This window comes from Trachypithecus francoisi, unplaced genomic scaffold, assembly GCF_009764315.1.
Source record: "Trachypithecus francoisi isolate TF-2019V2 unplaced genomic scaffold, Tfra_2.0 Lachesis_group0, whole genome shotgun sequence".
In the NCBI taxonomy this organism is placed as follows: domain Eukaryota; kingdom Metazoa; phylum Chordata; class Mammalia; order Primates; family Cercopithecidae; genus Trachypithecus; species Trachypithecus francoisi.
Window position 1 is genome coordinate 67,827,175 of NW_022681453.1, and position 20,409 is coordinate 67,847,583.

General features: G+C 33.2%; 1 protein-coding gene across 4 annotated transcripts in view; it reads right to left on the minus strand.

The window, feature by feature from the left end:
• The window catches only part of STXBP5L (syntaxin binding protein 5 like), a 475,147-nt gene that overhangs the window by 223,935 nt on the left and 230,803 nt on the right, over positions 1-20,409 (minus strand). For all 4 annotated transcript variants that reach the window (XM_033211089.1, XM_033211087.1, XM_033211090.1 and 1 more), the window contains exons 8-9: positions 12,638-12,721; positions 7,409-7,532 (exon numbers count right to left, since the gene is read on the minus strand). In XM_033211089.1, coding sequence (XP_033066980.1) covers positions 7,409-7,532; positions 12,638-12,721 — 208 coding nt within the window. The remainder of the gene's footprint in view (positions 1-7,408; positions 7,533-12,637; positions 12,722-20,409) is intronic.

The window sequence follows — 20,409 nt, forward strand, 5'->3', positions numbered from 1 at the left end:
AGTGAGCTGAGATCCAGCCACTGCACTCCAGCCTGGGCGACAGAGCGAGACTCCGTCTCAAAAAAAAAAAAAAAAAAAAAAAAAACATATCCATCATCTCACATATTTAACCCTTTTTTGGTGGCAAAAGCAGCTAAAATTCTTAGCAGAACTCTCAAATACAATTATATTAACTTTAGTCCTTATGCTGTGGATTAGATTCAACTTGTTTATCTATATATCTGCTACTTTGTATCCTCTGACCTACATCTCCCTGTTTTCTCCCCCAAGCCCTCCTGCCCCTGGTAACCACTGTTTTATTCTCTATCTCAGTGTATTTGACTTTTTAAAAAAATTTCACATGTGAGACAATGCAATACTTTTCCTTCTGTGTCTAACTTATTTCACTTAGCATAATGTCCTCCAGGTTCAGCTACCTTGTGGCAAACGACAGGATGTCTTTCTTTTTTAAGGCTGCATAATGTTACATTGTATTTAAATAGCTTGGTTTCTTTATCCATGCATCAGTCAACAGACATTCAGGCTGTTTCCATATCTTGGCTATTGTGAATATTGTCATGAACATGGGAGTGCAGATAACTTTATAAGGTGGTGATTTCATTTCCTTTGGGTACATACCCATAAGAGAGACTGCTGGGTTTTTATCTTAGTTCTATTTTTAATTTCTTTAGGAACCTCCATACTCTACTAGTTTTCCATAATGACTGTACAATCTACATTCCCACCAATAGTTTACAAAGATTCCCTTTTCTCTATATACCTGCCAACATTTGTTATCTCTTGACTTTTTGATAACAGTCATCCTACTAGGTGTGAGATGATTTCTCATAGTGGTTTTGATTGGCATTTCCTTGATGATAAACGATGCTGAGCACCTTTTTACGTATGTGTTGGCCATTTTCATGTGTTCTTTGGAGAAATGTATATTCAGGTCTTTCACTCATTTTTTAATGGAGTTATAGGGAGATAGAAAAAGATTAGTGATTACCTAGGGCTGAAGGAGTGGGGATGGAAATGAACTGCTAGTGAGTATGGGGTTTTTCAGGGGAGTGATCAAAATGTTCTAAATTTATTAAATGATTAAAATAATTGTGTTGATTGCACAACTATGAATATATTAAAAAATCATTGAAGCTTATACTTTAAATTGCTGTTGTGAACTATATCTCAATAAACCTGTTTTTTAAAGAATGAAGTTTAAGCTCTCCAAAGTATAGCAGATAATTTAGAACAAAATTTATTGTCACTTACTTATCTCTCAGAGTTTCTAGTTTAACATTCTCTTTTGGAGACTTTAGATCCTTATTTTCATGCTTACCATCTCAATGACATTTAAAATAAAAATAAAAAAACTGATATATTCAACATTTTATTTCTTTCAGTAAGAATCATTCAGGGCACCAAACTTTCCAAACTGCCTGTAATTAACCATTACTCCTTGTTTAAATAATTTTCCTATTTGTTTATCTTTGCTACATATTTGCTCATCTAATTTTAAAAACCCTGTGATTATTTTTCTTTTTTTATTATTTATTAAACTCTAAGTTCTGGGATGCATGTGCAGAAAGTGCAGGTTTGTTATATAGGTATACATGTGCCATGGTGGTTTGCTGCACCCATCAATCCATCATCTAGGTTTTAAGTCCCACATACATTAGGTATTTGTCCTAATGCTCTCCCTCTTCTTGCCCCCCATCCCCGGACAGACCCTAGTGTGTGATGTTTCCCTCCCTGTGTCCATGTGTTCTCATTGTTCAACTCCCACTTATGAGTGAGAACATGCAGTGTTTGGTTTTCTGTTCCTGTGTTAATTTGCTGAGAATGATGGTTTCCAGCTTCATGCATGTCCCTGCAAAGAACATGAACTCATTCTTTTTTCATGGCTGCATAGTGTTCCATGGTGTATATGTGCCACATTTTCTTACTCCAGTCTATCATTGATGGGCATTTGGGTTGTTTCCAAGTCTTTGCTATTGTGAATAGTGCTGCAATAAACATACGTGTCCATGTGTCTTTATAGTAGAATGATTTATAATCCTTTGGGTATATACCTAGTAATGGGATTGCTGGGTCAAATGGTATTTCTGGTTCTAGATCCTTGAGGAATCGCCACACTGTCTTTCACAATGGTTGAACTAATTTACACTCCCGCCAACAGTGTAAAAGTGTTCCTATGTCTCCACATCCTCTCCAGCATCGGTTGCTTCCTGACTTTTAATGATTGCCATTCTAACTGGCGTGAGATGGTTTCTCATTGTGGTTTTGATTTGTATTTCTCTAATGACCAGTGATGATAGCCTTTTTTCATACATTTGTTGGCCACATAAATATCTTCTTTTGAGAAGTCTCTGTTCATATACTTTGCCCAGTATTTGATGGGGTTTTTTGATTTTTTCTTGTAAATTTGTTTAAGTTCCTTGTAGATTCTGGATATTAGCCCTTTGGCAGATGGATAGATTGCAAAAATTTTCTCCCATTCTGTAGGTTGCCTATTCACTCTGATGATAGTTTCTTTTGCTGTGCAGAAGCTCTTTAGTTTAATTAGATCCCATTTGTCAATTTTGGCTTTTGTTGCCATTGCTTTTGTTGTTTTAGTCATGAAGTCTTTGCCTATGCCTATGTCCTGAATGGTAGTGCCTAGGTTTTCTTCTAGGGTTTTTACGTTTTAGGTCTTACGTTTAAGTCTTTAATCCACCTTGAGGTGATTTTTATATAAGGTATAAGGAAGGGGTCCTGTTTAGTTTTCTACATATCGCTAGCCAGTTTTCCCAGCTCCATTTATTAAATAGGGAATCCTTTCCCCATTGCTCGTTTTTGTCAGGGAAAACCCTGTAATTATTTTTCTTGGGAACAAACTGAATTTATAAAGTAATATGTGGGAAATCAACGTCTTCATAATATTGAATTTACTATGCATACATATGGTATGTTTTTAATTTATTCAAGTTTTCTGTTGTATGTTCCATATAGAAATAATACTTCACATGTACGTTAAGGCTTATTCCCATGCATTCTTGTGGGTGCTGTGATCTAAAATGGTTCTATTCATCCATTATATTTTGTTTGTTTTGTGTACAGAATTCTACTGTTGCATGTAATAGTTTTCCTAATTCATTTTTGTTTTGTGTTGTCTAATTGCATTATGAAAAAGTAACTAAAATTTTGAATACTCTTTCTAAATTTTTAAATATTATATTTCATTTTCAAGTCTAATAATATTGGCTGGTATTTCCAGGAAAATATTAAATAAAAGTGGTAATTGTGGACACCCCTGTCCTGCTTCTGAGCAAAATTTTCGCTATTAAGTATTTGATAGGATTTGGTTTAATATCATATATGTAGATATGTGTTGTATATGTATGTGTGTATGTATGCATGTGTAGCTGGTAGCACTGCAACTGAAAAATACACATTTGAAACCATAAATACATATTTGAAACCACTGAACAGGAAAAATCGATGTCTGCAGTAACAGCAGCAATCAGCCATAAGAACAATGCCATCAACAGTGCTAATCTTGAGTAAAACAGCTGATGACCCAGCAAATTATATATCATATATATATAATATATATATATATATGAGAAACTTGGTAGAACCCTTAACAGAATGAACTTGAAGAAACCAAGCCTAGACATAAAGTAATCAAATTGCTGAAAATAAAAGATACCCTACAAAATTTTGAAAGCAATTGGAGAAAAGTGACACATTATATAAAGAGGAAGCAAAATTCAAGCTACTACAGATTCCTCATTTAGAAATTATGGAAGGCAGAAGATCATGTAAAGTGTCCGTCACCTTAAAACCAAAACACACATGCTCACACAAACTCTCAGTTCAGGAATCTAAATCCAAGAAAAATGGCCTCCAAAAAAGAAAAAAAAAAAAAGGCAAAACAAAACAAAAATGAACTTCCAGATAAAGGAAGCTACGTGAATTCATTTCCACTAGGCCTAAAATAAAAATTAAATAATGTTCTTGTATCTTCAGGAACAAATGCAAATTACAAATAGCAAAGAAAATTCAAAAGACTGTTTTTCCTCTTAATTAAAAAAAAGACATGTGACTATTTAAACCAAAAATTATAACAATATATTTGGATGCACTACATGATAACCATAGCATAAAGGACAGTAGGGGAAGAGAAATAGGTCTATATGGTTACAAGACTTGCACATTTTATGTGAAGTGTCACAATGTTCGCTCTAATAGGCTTTGAATAGTTAAGGAAGTATATTGTCATCCCTGGAGCAACCAATAAAAAATATGTGAAAATAAAATGCTTAGATTAATATTTAAATTAAAATTAAATTATAATAGAAATGAAATTATAATATTTAAATTAAAATTTCAATTAAATTAAATTGAAATAACCCCCAAGAAGGCAAAAAGAGAAAAGAGGGAAAAATATGACAGGACCCACCAAACAGATAATAAAGTGGTAGGCCAAAATTCAATCTCATCAGTAATTACATTTAATATTAATAGACTGAACTCTGTGACTAGATAAAAGCACAAGACTCAACTATGGTTATTCCCAGTATCCACTGATTCCAGGACTCCCCCTCCTATACCCGAATCCACAGATGCTTAAGTCTGTTATATAAAATGGCATAATATTTGCATATAACCTACTTACATCCTCCTGTATACTTTAAATCATATCTAGATTACTTATACGCAATACAGTGTGACACTACACAAGTAGTTTTAACACTGTATTGTTTCTTTTTATTTCTATTATTTTAAATTTTTGTACTTTTAATTGTTTCTTCTCAGAATACTTTTGATCTTTGGTTTTGTTGAATCTATGGGTGAAGAACCTGTGTATACAAAAGGTGGGCTATGCTCTTTATAGGATATGTAATGGATGCCTAATAATAGATCCTCAAAATACATAAAGCAAAAATGGGCAGAATTAAACTGAGAAGCATGCACTTCTATAATCATATTAGGAAATTTAATACCACTGTCTCAGCAATTGATAGCACTAGACAAGTATCAGTTCAATTACAGGGAATCTGAAAAACACCATCAACTACCTTAACCTATTTGTTTTTTAAAGTAAAACAGAAATGAACAGAATTACTAAGGAAAATTCATTATAAGAGAAATGTTAACTCGCTTCTCTAAGAATTGACATATCAAAACAAAAAATTAGCAAAGATTTAAACCATACAAAATGAAAAACACAATTTCAAGTTTGACCTTTATGTAACAATTAGAAAATGTACATTCTTCCCAAGCACATTTAGAATGCTATGGTAATTGGCTCTGCACTGATTATAAAGCAAATCTCAGTAAATTTTGTAGAACTAGTTATATCATATTCTCTGACTACAATTTCAAAATCCATCATAAAAAACATGCTAAGAAATTAAGGCTGGGTGTGGTTGCCCACACCTGTAATTCTAGCACTTTGTGAGGTCAAAGAGGGAGGATCACTTGAGGCCTCCAAAAGCTTAGGATCAGCCTGGGCAACATAGCAAGACCCATCTTTTATTAATAATAATAACACAAATAATAAATATGAAAATGTTTAGAAATTAGAAAGCACATGTCTAAATAACTAATGAGGGTCAAAGGAGAATTATAATAGGAATTATAGAAAATATCTCAAACTAAATATTAATGAAAATTATATATGATTAATATTACATTTAAAAACTTATAGGATATATCTAAAATGGTACTTAGAGAAAAGTTTTATTTTAGAAAAATGGCTAAAACAAAAGGGAAAAAAATAAACCCAAAGAATGTCAACAGATATGACAATAAATGCCTCTATTATCAAAATCACTGGTGCTTATGTTATTGTGAGGCAACAGGAACATAATCTGATTTACATATTATAAAAGACATCAAGGCTGATGTGTTGAACAACCTCTAAATAGAACTTTATTTCAACAGAAAACCAGAATAATAGAAAACAATCAAAACTGATGAAATAAATATGGATACGGTAAAAAAATAAAAGTATCAAATGTCCAGTCTAGCCAAAAGAACTAATAGAAACTGATATTTGAGAAGAACATAAGGAAGTAAGTAGAAAATTTATAACTAACTCATATTACACTTTTACAAATAAAAGGCATGAGAATTGGGGGTTAACTGGGGGTGTGTGGAGAGATCCTATTGCCTCTCATATAAATAAATAGTTAATCCTGTATAGCTAATATCTATCCAAGGTTTCTGTAATGGCAATCTCTAAATAAAGCATCTCTAAGTAAGCATATGTAAAGTATGCTCAACTCAACTATGGTTATTCCCAGTATCCACTGATTCCAGGACTCCCCCTCCTATACCCGAATCCACAGATGCTTAAGTCTGTTATATAAAATGGCATAATATTTGCATATAACCTACATACATCCTCCTGTATACTTTAAATCATATCTAGATTACTTATACACAATACAGTGTGACACTACACAAGTAGTTTTAAATAAAACTACTCTAAATAAACCAGCTAAAGGATAAAAAACATTTACATCCTGGAAGAATGTTGCAATAATTTAATCATTTACTGATGGAGCAAGTGATCATGGTACAAAAAAATGGCAGAGACACATCATGACATAATTCTAAGAATGCTTGTGATCTATGGGTCACCCATTACAGAAAACATACCACTATTTTCCAAATGTGACATGATAACGAATGCTCAGAAACTGTAAAATAGAATATGTTTGATCAACTGTTAGGTTCTGACATATCTATTATTACAAATAATCAACGGTATGAGGTAAACATAGAACTCAGATAATCACCAATATTATCAAATAATTTAGTCATCTGAATTATACATATTTGTATATTTGAATTTTTCATTCTTCCCCAGTAGGCATACAGCTCCAATATAAATTCTTGATTAAGATTAAAATCCTCACTTAGGATTAAAATGCTCTTTTCAATGTGGAACCCAAAAAGAAAAATAAAGCCTAAAATTAAAACCACAGTCTTCATAACTTAATTGAATCAAATGGCAGAAATGGAAACAAGTGGAGAATCTAGAAAGCAATAGACTATAAAGCAGTATAGGAATTAAGTCTGAAAGTCAGATCTAAATAGTGCAATTCTCTCACTGGCTCCTCAACCCTTAAAAGCAACAATATTTCCTGTGTTATCTCCTCTGCCTCAGATATATCAACCATCCATTATCCGACTTTTGGCTGGGACACTATATAAGTACAGCTTACAAAGCAGGGATGTGGGTTGGCAGGAAGAAGGAAGTATGGAAAGTTTGGGGTACAATGTAGGGATCTGTAGGTGGCATAAAAGGGGTATTTAGAACCAGAAGCTATGTCCTATTACCTTTTTCTACCAAACACATTAATACCATCTATCCTACTTCAAGTCAAGGCACTGAGTAGTCAGTGTTTATTTCTTTTGAAAGCATACATCTTACCATGTGGAATTGTGGTCTGGAAAGGGCGACTTGGGCTTTTCAGGTTCCATAAAGTCAAACTACCATCTGAATGGCTGCACATGAACTGTTTGCCCTCATGATGCCAATCAATTGAATGAATAGCCTAATAAAATAACAATTAAAAACAAGTAGAGGGGGAAAAAGTAGATAAGTTATATCATTCTATATTCCAAAGAAAGACTATTCTGATATAAAATTATTATACTAATAACACTTTAAAAATATATTTTTTCTGACCCATATCAGAATATAATTTCTGGTAAGATGAAGTCCTTTTTCCTCCTAATATAGCCAATTTAAAAAATAATTTAAGAGCTACCATCCGAAGGCTTTCTATGTGCCAAACCCCATGGCAAGCATTTTATACACATTATCTCATTTAATCCTATAAAAAAGGGTATTGATTTTTCAATTTACACATGGTGAAACAGGTCTTGAGAAACTGAGATACTTGCTGAAGTCACACAACTCAAAACCAAGGTCTAACTATGAAAAACTGTCAATCATTGCACTGTATTGCCCTCTTGCATATACTATTTAAATCAATTTAAAGCAAGAAAGGTCTAAATTTTCTTTTATATTTTCAGATTAACTCTGCAGTTTTGAGTCACATAAGATTCAAAAGTAATTACAGCCATCCCTCGGTAACCATTGGGGATTAGTTAGAGAACTCCCACACTCCTTCAGATTCTAAAATCCACAGATGCACAAGTCCCTGATATAAAACAGCATACTATTTGCATACAACCTATGAATATCCTTGCATATACTTTAAATCATCCCTAGATTATTAATAGAATGTAAATGATATGTAAGTAGTTATACTATACTGTCTTTTTATTTGTATTATTATAAATTATTATATTGTTTTAAAATTGTTTTTGTTTTTAAAATATTTTCTATTATAGTTAGTTGAATCCAAGGATAAGGAATTTATGGATACAGAGGGCTGACTGTATTCCTTTTTCCCAAGCTATTGTATTCCCAATGCTAGCATAGCGACCAGCACAAAGTAAGTACTCAATAAATATCTTCTGACTGAATTAGTAATTAATGTCACACACATTTCCACAACCTTGGTATTCTTTCTAAATTAATAAAGTATATGCAGAACTTGGGTAAAGTACTAAGTACTATGAGAAAAATTATAGTAGATATAAAGGCAGAAAAGAAGCATACAACATCTTTTCCTTAAAGACACTTATAAAACAGCAACAGAGAGAAGATTAACGTAAGTGAATACTAATCATATTTATTGTTTGAAACGTCACACATAGACACATACAACTAAAAGTTCCAAACTAAGTTATATGTACATAACTGATAAAAGTTCTAAGCAATCAGTATTATTAGAGTTGCAGATAACTGATGGCTAAAGTAATTATTAAACATATCATCAAGAAAGTAAGATTGATTAAATGGAAAAAGCAACATGAAACCCTGGACTTGTGTTTTCTCTCACTCTGTGGCCTTCATTACTAAGCAGAGATTTCTTTTTTGCTAGAGTCCAGCAGAGGAAGTTAGAGGGAAAAATACTTCTTTCTCTTCTCCTCTGCTTATTTCTTCTCCCTTCTGTAGGTGGTTCAAGGGAAAGTCATATCTTCTTGCCTCCCCTACATGTTAACTTTGATGAGACTCATTTAACTTAAAGTTGTCTCAAACTGTTTTGTCATCAAAGGTGGAGGCAGAAAAGGCACCCTCAGCCCTAAACCTTCTTATTTCACTGAATTTCTATCTACTGGAAAAGACAGATATAAAAATAATAGTTACAATAAAGCCAAAGTAAGTCAGTACTATTAAAGAAGAATATTTATTGTTTAGAACAAACAAGCATGTAAGACCAACATTGTTATTAGAGATCAGGGTTTCATGTAGTGCATTACTGAGTAGCTAGCATTTGATCTAACTTAATGGATAAATATTCAATTTCTATTTATTAGATTGTACCCTACTCTTTTCTCAAAAAAAGGGAGGGGAGCTCAGAGGGCTTACTGAAAAAAACAAAATTAATACAACTAATCTAAAAAGAATTTTAAGAGATAGAAAACAGAATTTTAAACATAAAATACTAGCTAGTTTTATCAACTCAGAGGCTGAGACTGAGTTTCTTTAAAACATGAAAGAAGGAAATCCAAAAAACTGGATAACAACATGGAAAAAAGGAAATACAGCAGTTCTTAAGAAATTTAAAAATTTTCCTCAGGCCAAACTCTGAGGGATTTCTTTGTGAAAGATTACTTAAGAATTATTGACGTAACGAAAGAAAAAATTTACAGTTAATGTGAAAGTAAAATTCGTATATTTGTTTCTGCAAATAATCTTGGATTTCCAAAACAAAACTCAATTCATCAATGGCTATTTATGAAGAGGCTAGTTAAATTGTCTAAATAGTTTTACAGAGGCTAAAGACCTAACAGAATTTTGATATACAGAAGAGGAAAGAAGGCAGTTCATGATGAGAAGTTAGAAGGAACAAAGGCTCAGAGATAAGAAATAAAAGTTATATATAGAAGTTAGTGAGTAATATGTCTGAAATGTGGGGAATGTGTAGAAGGATGCTGTAAATTTAACTAAAGAGGAATGATAGCACTAGGACCTTAAATCTCATGTCAAGCAATATGGACTTTCTATTGTTGACAATTGAGAGCTATTCAAAGGTTCTGTTGTAGAGAATTCCATAATTTGTTTTAAAATGATAATCTTGTTAATGAAGGATATATTGAAGAGGTAAGATATCAAAGGAAAAGTGGTTGTGATTAATTAAAATGCTCTTATAGTCATCCAGGCAAAAGATAACAACTTGAAATAGGACATTGGAAGTGGGAATGAGAAAAGAGGAAATAAAAGAGACAATATAAAGTCAGAATCAGAAAGACTGCAGAAACTGATTGCATATACTACATATTGAGGGAAGAGACAAATATTACTTTGAAGGATCTAGGCTGAATTAACTAAACAAGACTTTAAAACCAGAAGAAAACATAGAAGGAGGTTTAGATATTTAAATACAAATTCAGTGCCAATGGGATATTTCGTTGGATTTATCTAATATATTGTTATATATTTAGATCTACAGTTCAGGAGGGAGGTAAAAGGTAATATTTGAAATGATAAGAGAGAATATAAACATTAGAAAGTATAAATTGGGGAGAGAAGAAATGAGGGTAAAGACATAGTATCCTGAAGAATATCAATAATGTAAAAGAGAGGTAAGGGAAAAATCAGTTATGGAAAAAGGAGGCATGATAAATGAAGTAGAAAGACACAGTCAAGTGAATAAGTTATTTTAAGGAGGAGAAACTGAGGTAAAGCCACAGGTTTAGTGAGGAATGTAAAGGCTAAGAAGAGGTCACTGTGTATAGTAATGAAGAGCTCATTGGTGACTTATGAAAAACCATTTCAGGTAAGTATTAAGCATGTTTTCTAGATATGAGAGGTAAGGTGCTGAGGAGAGGCTGAAAAGTTTGGTAGTGAAATGAAGTATTTAACTATCTCTATTAAAACAATAGAGCATATAATGATGCATTACAGTAGATAAATATGATAGATTTATATACATATATCAGATATCAAAAACTTCTAGGTATAAATTACATATATTGTGGTACTGTACTAACTCACTTAGGCAGCTGCTAATCCTTATTTTAAAATTTCACTGCAATTTTACTCTCTTTTTAAGGCTCAAAATGTTTCTTCCACACTTTTTAAGGCCATAGGTAAGCTAGATGATTCAGCATTTTCCTCTGGGTTTCCTTTTGAACTGGTTATTCTAATTCCAACTGACTAAATATTCCCATGGTGTTCATATTCTTATTTAGCTGCTAGTGTTGAGAGAGGGAGGAGAGGGAGCACTATCCATCCCCATCTTTATGATTTGTATAACAAAAGGAAAATCCTAGCTTAGCTCACTAGGACCTTCTTTTCTTATGATTCAAGATGCTCAAGAATTTGATTATAAAAAAACATAACTGAATGATATTACTTATCAGATTATTTTTCACCAATCATGAAAAAATTACCCAGATGCCATTTTATTTTCTTTCTAAACTTTTTTACCACTATGAGAACCACTGATAATGAATTGTACAGTTTATGAAATAGGTGAAGGCTTATATCTTTAAGCACCAAAACTTAAACAATCAACTGCTATGAGGGGGATGGGAGAGAACATGTAAAGCATTCTAGGGTGACTACAGGTTCATTTGGAGACATTTTTTATTCCTCCAATGATAAAATGAGGAAGTGCTGTAAAATTAACGTGTGTGTGGTTTTCATTTTCTAATTATTTCATTGCTGTCTTAAATTATTTGGCACTTTTCCTATAAAGAGTAGGTTTTACTGGACGTAAATTTTTGACCTATATTTTCCTCCTATCTCTTCCTACTCCCACCATTTTCCAATTGAATTAATAGCACGGATGATCACCTTTGTTTCCACAGGCACAAAAGGTAATTTCCCTTTTAATCTGTTGCTCCCAGTTTTACCATCTTCTTATTAGCCTCTCCTGAATGGAAAAATAATGAATGGCCTGGAATTAATATCTGAACAACTGAAGTGTCAACTGGGAGATTATTCCTTGATGAATAGGAGTTTGTTGCTTCCCCTAAATGCAAACTTACTCAAGTCTCAATTATGTACAATAAAACTTACTTCAAGATCTTGTCATTTAATAAGTGTCACTTATTAAGATCTGGTCACTTATTAAGTATTACTATTTACAAAATTTTTCTTTATTCTAAGAAGACAAGTATTAGAAGACAAGACCTTTCAAACTGACTTGAACCTTTTGCCTCTGAAAAGGAATTTTCTAAGGAAGGTGTGAATAGTGTCTTTAGAGACCTTAAGGACAATAAGGCACACCGTAGCATGGAGCCTAGAGAAAGGAAAAGCAGTTGAGACAAAGTTGGGGATATACTACAGGTGACAGGCACCCAAGTGTGTAAGAGTACAAGCCAGGACCTATTAACAAATGCAAAGTATATAAGATGCCACAAGAGGGCCCCAAAATAGGCAGTCAAGGCAGAATTTCCTCTTAAGAGAAAAACCAGAGATGGAACTTACACAAATACCAAAAGACAGTGTGAAGCATTGGGTCAGAATCAGGCAACTTCCCAAGGCTAAACATATTGGTAAAGTACAAAGCTTAAAAGTAGTAAACAGGCATAACGTCACAATACTCTTTCAAACATTTCAGTGGAAATCACTTACCTCATCATAATAAACTCTCAGTTCTGCTCTTTTAGATTTCAAGTCCCAGAATACTACAGTACCATTTTCATAACCTATTAGCAGCTGGAAAACATTAGAACAATAATTTTCTTAATTCTAACATTAATTTTAACTTGCTTCAAATAAAGTTTAATGTTAATAAAGTAAAATCATACCACATAACACAACCTTATTTAGAATACCAATTTTTCTAGAACTTGAATATAGGTTTTCTACATTAAAACAAAACGGCACACAGGCTCTGCTTCAATATGAACACTTACCAATAACCTCCACCTAATTTCAAAGAGGAAATGAGGATGAATATAAATATATATGACATGATATAAAATAAGTATGAAAATTGGAAGAAAAGAAAAATGAGATAGAAAATGAAGATGAAATAAAACATGAAACGGGATAAGATTAAGTCCTATGCACTTGAGAAATGTGGCTTCAAATTTGGCTTCAAATTTCTTCTATCAAATCCTATTTTCTCTTTGACTGAATTCAATATTTTAAACTGATGTTTTATGAACCCTCTGAAGATTATAAAGGTATTCTAGAGAGTCACATCATTAAAAAGGTTAATATTTATTTTTAAATCAATAAATAAGATGATTAATAAAATATTATTTCTTTAAAATAGAAAAATTTGAGAACACATCATGATTATAATACGATCATCTTTAAGACTCAGTCATTAAGCTAAACAATGCTAGCCATACTGATAACTTTTGCTGTTAAATGATTCTCAATTATTATTTGTATCCTTCCTATTTTTTTGTTACCAATGACAGTAAATTTAACCTATCATTGGTTAGGGAAAAAAAAATAAGAGGAAAGATTAAAATAGCCAATGTTAAAATAATGATATATTTCTGACAGATTTGCCTTAAGATGATTTTCTTGAAATACATTAATAGTATCCCTTTGATGAAAATTCTTATACACTGCATAAAGATGTATCAATAACTTCAAAAAACTATTGGTAAGGAAAGAAAATATAGTGGTGGTGATAACCTAAGCCTGCAGAACATCCTGAGACCTTATCACTTATCTCGACATCTTACAATGAGACACAAAAAATAACAAAAATAAACCAGCTAGTAGTTTTCGCAGTAAAAACACAAAAGTTTTCAAATATCAGTTCATTAAAGCAATATACATTTATTTTTGAAGCTATAACAAAAATGCTTGGTTATTAAATCACACACAAAAAAAGTTAAAATCAATTTGACAAAAAAGTGGAGCTTTTTACATGTTAACTTGAAGTAAATGGCATATATGACTTGCTAAGTGAAAATGTCAAAACTAAATACATACTTGAGTAATATTTCTTTTTTTTTTTTTATTATACTTTAAGTTCTAGGGTACATGTGAATAATGTGCAGGTTTGTTACATATGTATACTTATGCCATGTTGGTGTGCTGCACCCATAAACTCGTCAGCACCCATCAAGTCATCATTTATATCATGTTTAACTCCCCAATGCAATCCCTCCCTCCTCCCCCTCCCCATGATAGGCCCCAGTGTGTGATGTTCCCCTTCCCGAGTCCAAGTGATCTCATTGTTCAGTTCCCACCTATGAGTGAGAACATGCGGTGTTTGGTTTTCTCTTCTTGTGATAGTTTGCTAAGAATGATGGTTTCCAGCTGCATCCATGTCCCTACAAAGGACGCAAACTCATCCTTTTTTATGGCTGCATAGTATTTCTTAAAATAAAATAGATGTGACTGTATTAAGATATGTTTTAACTTCAAATTGATTTTTTTTACATACAAGAGAACATGATGAACAATGAAACCAATTTCTTTTCTTTCTTCTTCTCCTTCTTTTTTTTTTTTTTTTTTTTAGACAGAAGACAGAGTCTTACTCTGTTGCCCAGGCTGGAGTGCAGTAAGTGGCATGATCTTTGCTCACTGCAACCTCCATCTCCTGGGTTCAAGAGATTCTGTGCCTCAGCCTCCTGAATAGCTGAGATTACAGGCATCTGCCACCACACCTGGCTAATTTTTGTATTTTTTATAGAGATGGGGTTTCACCATGTTGGCCAGGCTGGTTTTGAACTCCTGACCTCAGGTGATCTGCCCCTCTTGGCCTCCCAAAGTGCTGGGGGTATAGGCATGAGCCACCGTGCCCAGCCAGTAAAACCAATTTTATTGAGTGTATGAGACAATTGGCAAGGAGATATTGGCAAGGAGATTCATTAGCCTAAAAAGTTTGGAAAATATAACTCAAGCAATAAAATGAATAATATAATATTTCTAAATTTGAGCCCCAAGATTTAATAAAATAATATCCTAAAACACTATTATATTTTCTTAAAGTAAATATCTGAAAGATAAAAGTTGCTTTGCTTGTAAAATATTGCTAGCAACAGCCCTAGTAAATCACAAAATATAACAGACTGAACCTCAAAAACACCATAAATTGTTGAGATAAGTATACAAGATTATGATTTAGAAAACACAATATTAGAATCAGTTAGAGAATTAGAAAAGAGAAAAGCAACCCCCCTGACATCCAGGAGACATTAGACAAGGCCACTCTGTGACCATGAGGAAGCAAGACAAAAATAAGAGCACTCTGCAATAATATTTGACCACACCAAAACAGGAACAATGCCCAAACCACAAATTATATATACATATTTTTAAAAGAGAAAATGTATATCACAATAGAAGTAAGTACCATAAAGGCAAAGAAGTAGGGTTACTTCTTCACCATGATATCATTAGAACCTACACTAGTGTCTGAAAAAAATAGGTATTTGGTGAATAACAAATTAATTGTTAAATACCAAAAAATCAAAATTGTAGATATTATATTCTAACCACAGTAAAGTAAAATTAGAAGTCATGACAAAAATACTTTGAAAACTAAAAAATATATCTGTAGGTAATTAATTAGCAAAGAATAAATCATAATGAAATGTATAAAACAGAACTGAACAAAAATGCCTCATAAGACACAGACATATCTTAATCAAGAGGAAGTTTTATGGTTTTGTAAATATGTATGTAGAGAAGAAAAACTGAAAATGTTTTTTTTTTTTTTTTTTTTTTTTGAGGCGGAGTCTCGCTCTGTCGCCGGGACTGGAGTGCAGTGGCCAGATCTCAGCTCACTGCAAGCTCCGCCTCCCGGGTTTATGCCATTCTCCTGCCTCAGCCTCCCGAGTAGCTGGGACTACAGGCGCCCGCCACCTCGCCCGGCTAGTTTTTGTATTTTTAGTACAGACGGGGTTTCACCGTGTTAGCCAGGATGGTCTCGATCTCCTGACCTTGTGATCCGCCCGTCTCGGCCTCCCAAAGTGCTGGGATTACAGGCTTGAGCCACCGCGCCCGGCCAAAATGTTTTAATTACATAAGCATTTGACTTTGAAAAGTAAAGAAAAAAGTAAATCTCAGAAAGTAGAAGAAAAAATAATGAGCCACCTTATTCAAGAACAAAGGATACCACCTTTTATTTATTCAAGTATACTTTTACATTATTAGGAAGTTTGAAAGTCTTCCACATATTGATTTTCTTGCTAATTTTATACCTAGTTATTTTAACTTTCTTAATGCTATTTTATGTGGGTTCTTCTCTTCATTACCTTTTCTAATAGGGTATTATTTCTATAACTAGATTTTAGTATACACCCTTCTTTTGTTTGTATTCATTTTAAGGTTGATTCTCTTGCCGTTTTAGATATATTATCATATAATCTAAAATAGAGACTACTTTATTTTTTCCAATTTTTATGTCTCCAATTGTTTGTATTTGTCTAACTGCTTTGCTAAAAATACTCCTAGAGTATTAAAAATAGTGGAGAGGTTGAGCATCCTTGCCTTCTTCCTGACTTTAGTGGCTATGCATCTAGTATTTCCCCATTAAATAAGATCCTGAATTCTGGGGAGGGAGGGTGAGGGCATAGAAAGAGAGACAGAGAGATATTTAAAGAAGTATACATTGATTTATATGTTATAAATTTCTTTTATTAGGAATAGGTATTTAATTTTAAGATAAATATTTTTGTCAAAATATATATAATGTACACAGATTATAGATGTGTATTTAATGAATTCTGATGAAGTAAACATACCCATGAAACTACAATCCACATTAAAAAATACAATAGAAGGACAAGTAATACAAGAAAAAAAATACAAGCCATTCAGAAGCCTATTTCATACTCTTACCTAGTTAATATTCCCACTCTCCTCTCTAAAAATAACCACTATCCTGACTTCTACCACTGTAGGCTACTGTTACCTGTTTTGAATTAGACAGGTAGAATTATACAATACATATTGCTCTCTTTCTTGCTTCTATTTCTATTATATTTATAGCATTAGTTAATTTAATTTCATTATTAAAATAGCATTTCATTGTTTGGCTATGGCACCACTACAAATTAATTTATTCATTTTACGGTTGATGTAATAATACTACCATGAACAACCTTGTACATATCTTTTGGTAAATACCTATATGCATTTCTGTTAAATGTATATTGATCCATAGGATATTAGTATGTTTAACTTTGATACTGCCAAGCAGTTTTCCAAAGTGGTTATACCAACCACTGCATGTTTTCATTTTCACTAAATGTATATGAGTTCCAATTCCTTCTCATCTAATGACCAATATTGTGAATAGCTGTACAATGTTAAATTAAAGGGATAAATCATAGCCATCTTTGTCTCATTTCTCATTTTAGGAGGAAAACATATTAATGCATCATTAAGGAAGATGTTTTCATAGCTTTAGGAAGATTAACAAAGTTCATATTAATGAAATTCCTTTCTTTTCCTAGTGTACCAAGAGATTTTTATAATGAAGAGAAGGTAAATTTTATTAAATGCTTCTTATTATCTATTTTTGTTACCATATATTTTTCTCCTTATTTCTATGAATTGCATTGACCAACTCTGAAAAGTTAAACTAACTGTACTCCTAGGGGGAGCATAACTTGATTGTGATTTTTTTGTGCCTTCTCTTTCATTCTTGATCAGACTTGCCAGAGATGCATCAATTTTGTTAGTATTTTCAAAGAATTGCTTTTGCTAATGTACTAAATTTTTTCTTTTCTATTCTTTTAATTTCTGCTCTCATGTTTTGAATTAGGGTTCTCTGAAAAATTAGAACCAATAGATGTTTTTCTATGTATAGAGAAACATATTTATTATGAGGAATTGGCTCACGTGATTATGAAGGCTGACAAGTTCCAAGATCTGCAGGGTGAGCTGGCAAGCAGAAGATCCAGGAGAGCTGATGGTGTTCCAGTCTGAGTCTGAAGACCTGAGAACCAGGAGAACCAATGGTATAGTTCCAGTCTGAAGGTCAGCAGGCTCAAGAACCAGGAAGAACCGATGTTTTAGTTAGAGTCCAAAGGCAGGAAAAAGCTGATGTTTCAGTTCAAAAGCCTTCAGGCAGGAAGAATTCTCTCTTACTTGAAAGAGGGTTAGCCTTTTTGTTCTATTCAGGCCTTCAGCTGATTGATGAGACCCACCCGCATTAGGAATGGCAATCTGCTTTACTCAGTCTACAGATTTAAATATTCATCTCAACCAAAACATCCTCACCTAAACCTTTAGAATAATGTTTGACCAAATATTTGGTCACCTGAAGGTCCAGTCAAGTTGACACATAAAATTAACCATTATATCTTTATTGTTATCTTTCTACTACTTTCTTTGAGTTTAATTCACTATTTATCTGACTTACTGGGTTGGATACTAAGATCATTGATTTTCAACTTATCTTCACTTTTTAATAAATGCAATATAAACTATAAATTTTCCTGGAGGCGCAGCTTTAGCTACACTCCACAAGTTTTTGATATGTCATATTGTTATTGCAATTTTGTTTAAAATATATTCTAATTTTTATACTGACTTATGACATAGAAGCTATTCAGAAGTGTAGTACTTAATGACTAAACAATTGGGGGATTTTTCGTTTATCTTTTTCTTATTGATAATCTTGCTAGATTCCCTTGTGGTTAGAGAATGTATTGTGTATTATTTTAATCCTCTGAAATGTATTAGCATGTTTTTTGGTTCAGCAAATATACAACTTTGGTAAACACTCTATGAGCACTTGAAAATAATGTGTGGTCTGCCAGTACTATATACATAATGTATTACATGTGTCAACTTGGTTAAGTTGTTAATCATATGGTTTTAGTTTTCTTTATCCTAATTATTTCTTTGTTTGCTTGTTTTCTCAGTGACTGGAAGAGGTTTGTTAAAATCTCCAACTGCAATTGTAGATTTGAATATTTTTCATTTTAGTTCTGCCCAATTTTTTTTTTTTTTTTTGTATTTTTTTTTTTTTTTTTATTTTTATAATTATACTTTAAGTTCTAGGTACATGTGCATGACGTTTATATCATGTATAACTCCCCAATGCAATCCCTCCCTCCTCCCCCCTCCCCATGATAGGCCCCAGTGTGTGATGTTCCCCTTCCCGAGTCCAAGTGATCTCATTGTTCAGTTCCCACCTATGAGTGAGAACATGCGGTGTTTGGTTTTCTCTTCTTGTGATAGTTTGCTAAGAATGATGGTTTCCAGCTGCATCCATGTCCCTACAAAGGACGCAAACTCATCCTTTTTGATGGCTGCATAGTATTCCGTGGTGTATATGTGCCACATTTTCTTAATCCAGTCTGTCACAGATGGACATTTGGGTTGATTCCAAGTCTTTGCTATTGTGAATAGTGCCGCAATAAACATACGTGTGCATGTGTCTTTGTAGTAGAGTAATTTATAATCCTTTGGGTATATACCCAGTAGTGGGATGGCTGGGTCATATGGTACATCTAGTTCTAGATCCTTGAGGAATCGCCATACTGTTTTCCATAATGGTTGAACTAGTTTACAATCCCACCAACAGTGTAAAAGTGTTCCTATTTCTCCACATCCTCTCCAACACCTGTTGTTTCCTGACTTCTTAATGATTGCCATTCTAACTGGTGTGAGATGGTATCTCATTGTGGTTTTGATTTGCATTTCTCTGATGGCCAGTGATGATGAGCACTTTTTCATGTGTCTGTTGGCTGTATGGATGTCTTCTTTTGAGAAATGTCTGTTCATATCCTTTCCCCACTTTTTGATGGGGTTGTTTGTTTTTTTCTTGTATATTTGTTTGAGTTCTTGGTAGATTCTGGATATTAGCCCTTTGTCAGATGAGTAGGTTGCAAAAATTTTTTCCCATTCTGTAGGTTGCCTGTTCACTCTGATGGTAGTTTCTTTGGCTGTGCAAAAGCTCTTTAGTTTAATTAGATCCCATGTGTCAATTTTTGCTTTTGCTGCCGTTGCTTTTGGTGTTTTAGACATGAAGTCCTTGCCCATGCCTATGTCCTGAATGGTACTACCTAGATTTTCTTCTAGGTTTTTATGGTATTAGGTCTAACATTTAAGTCTCTAATCCATCTTGAATTAATTTTCGTATAAGGGGTAAGGAAAGGATCCAGTTTCAGCTTTCTACTTATGGCTAGCCAATTTTCCCAGCACCATTTATTAAATAGGGAATCCTTTCCCCATTTCTTGTTTGTCTCAGGTTTGTCAAAGATCAGATGGCTGTAGATGTGTGGTATTATTTCTGAGGACTCTGTTCTGTTCCATTGGTCTATATCTCTGTTGTGGTACCAGTACCATGCTGTTTTGGTTACTGTAGCCTTGTAGTATAGTTTGAAGTCAGGTAGCGTGACGCCTCCAGCTTTGTCCTTTTGACTTAGGATTGTCTTGGCAATGCGGGCTCTTTTTTGGTTCCATATGAACTT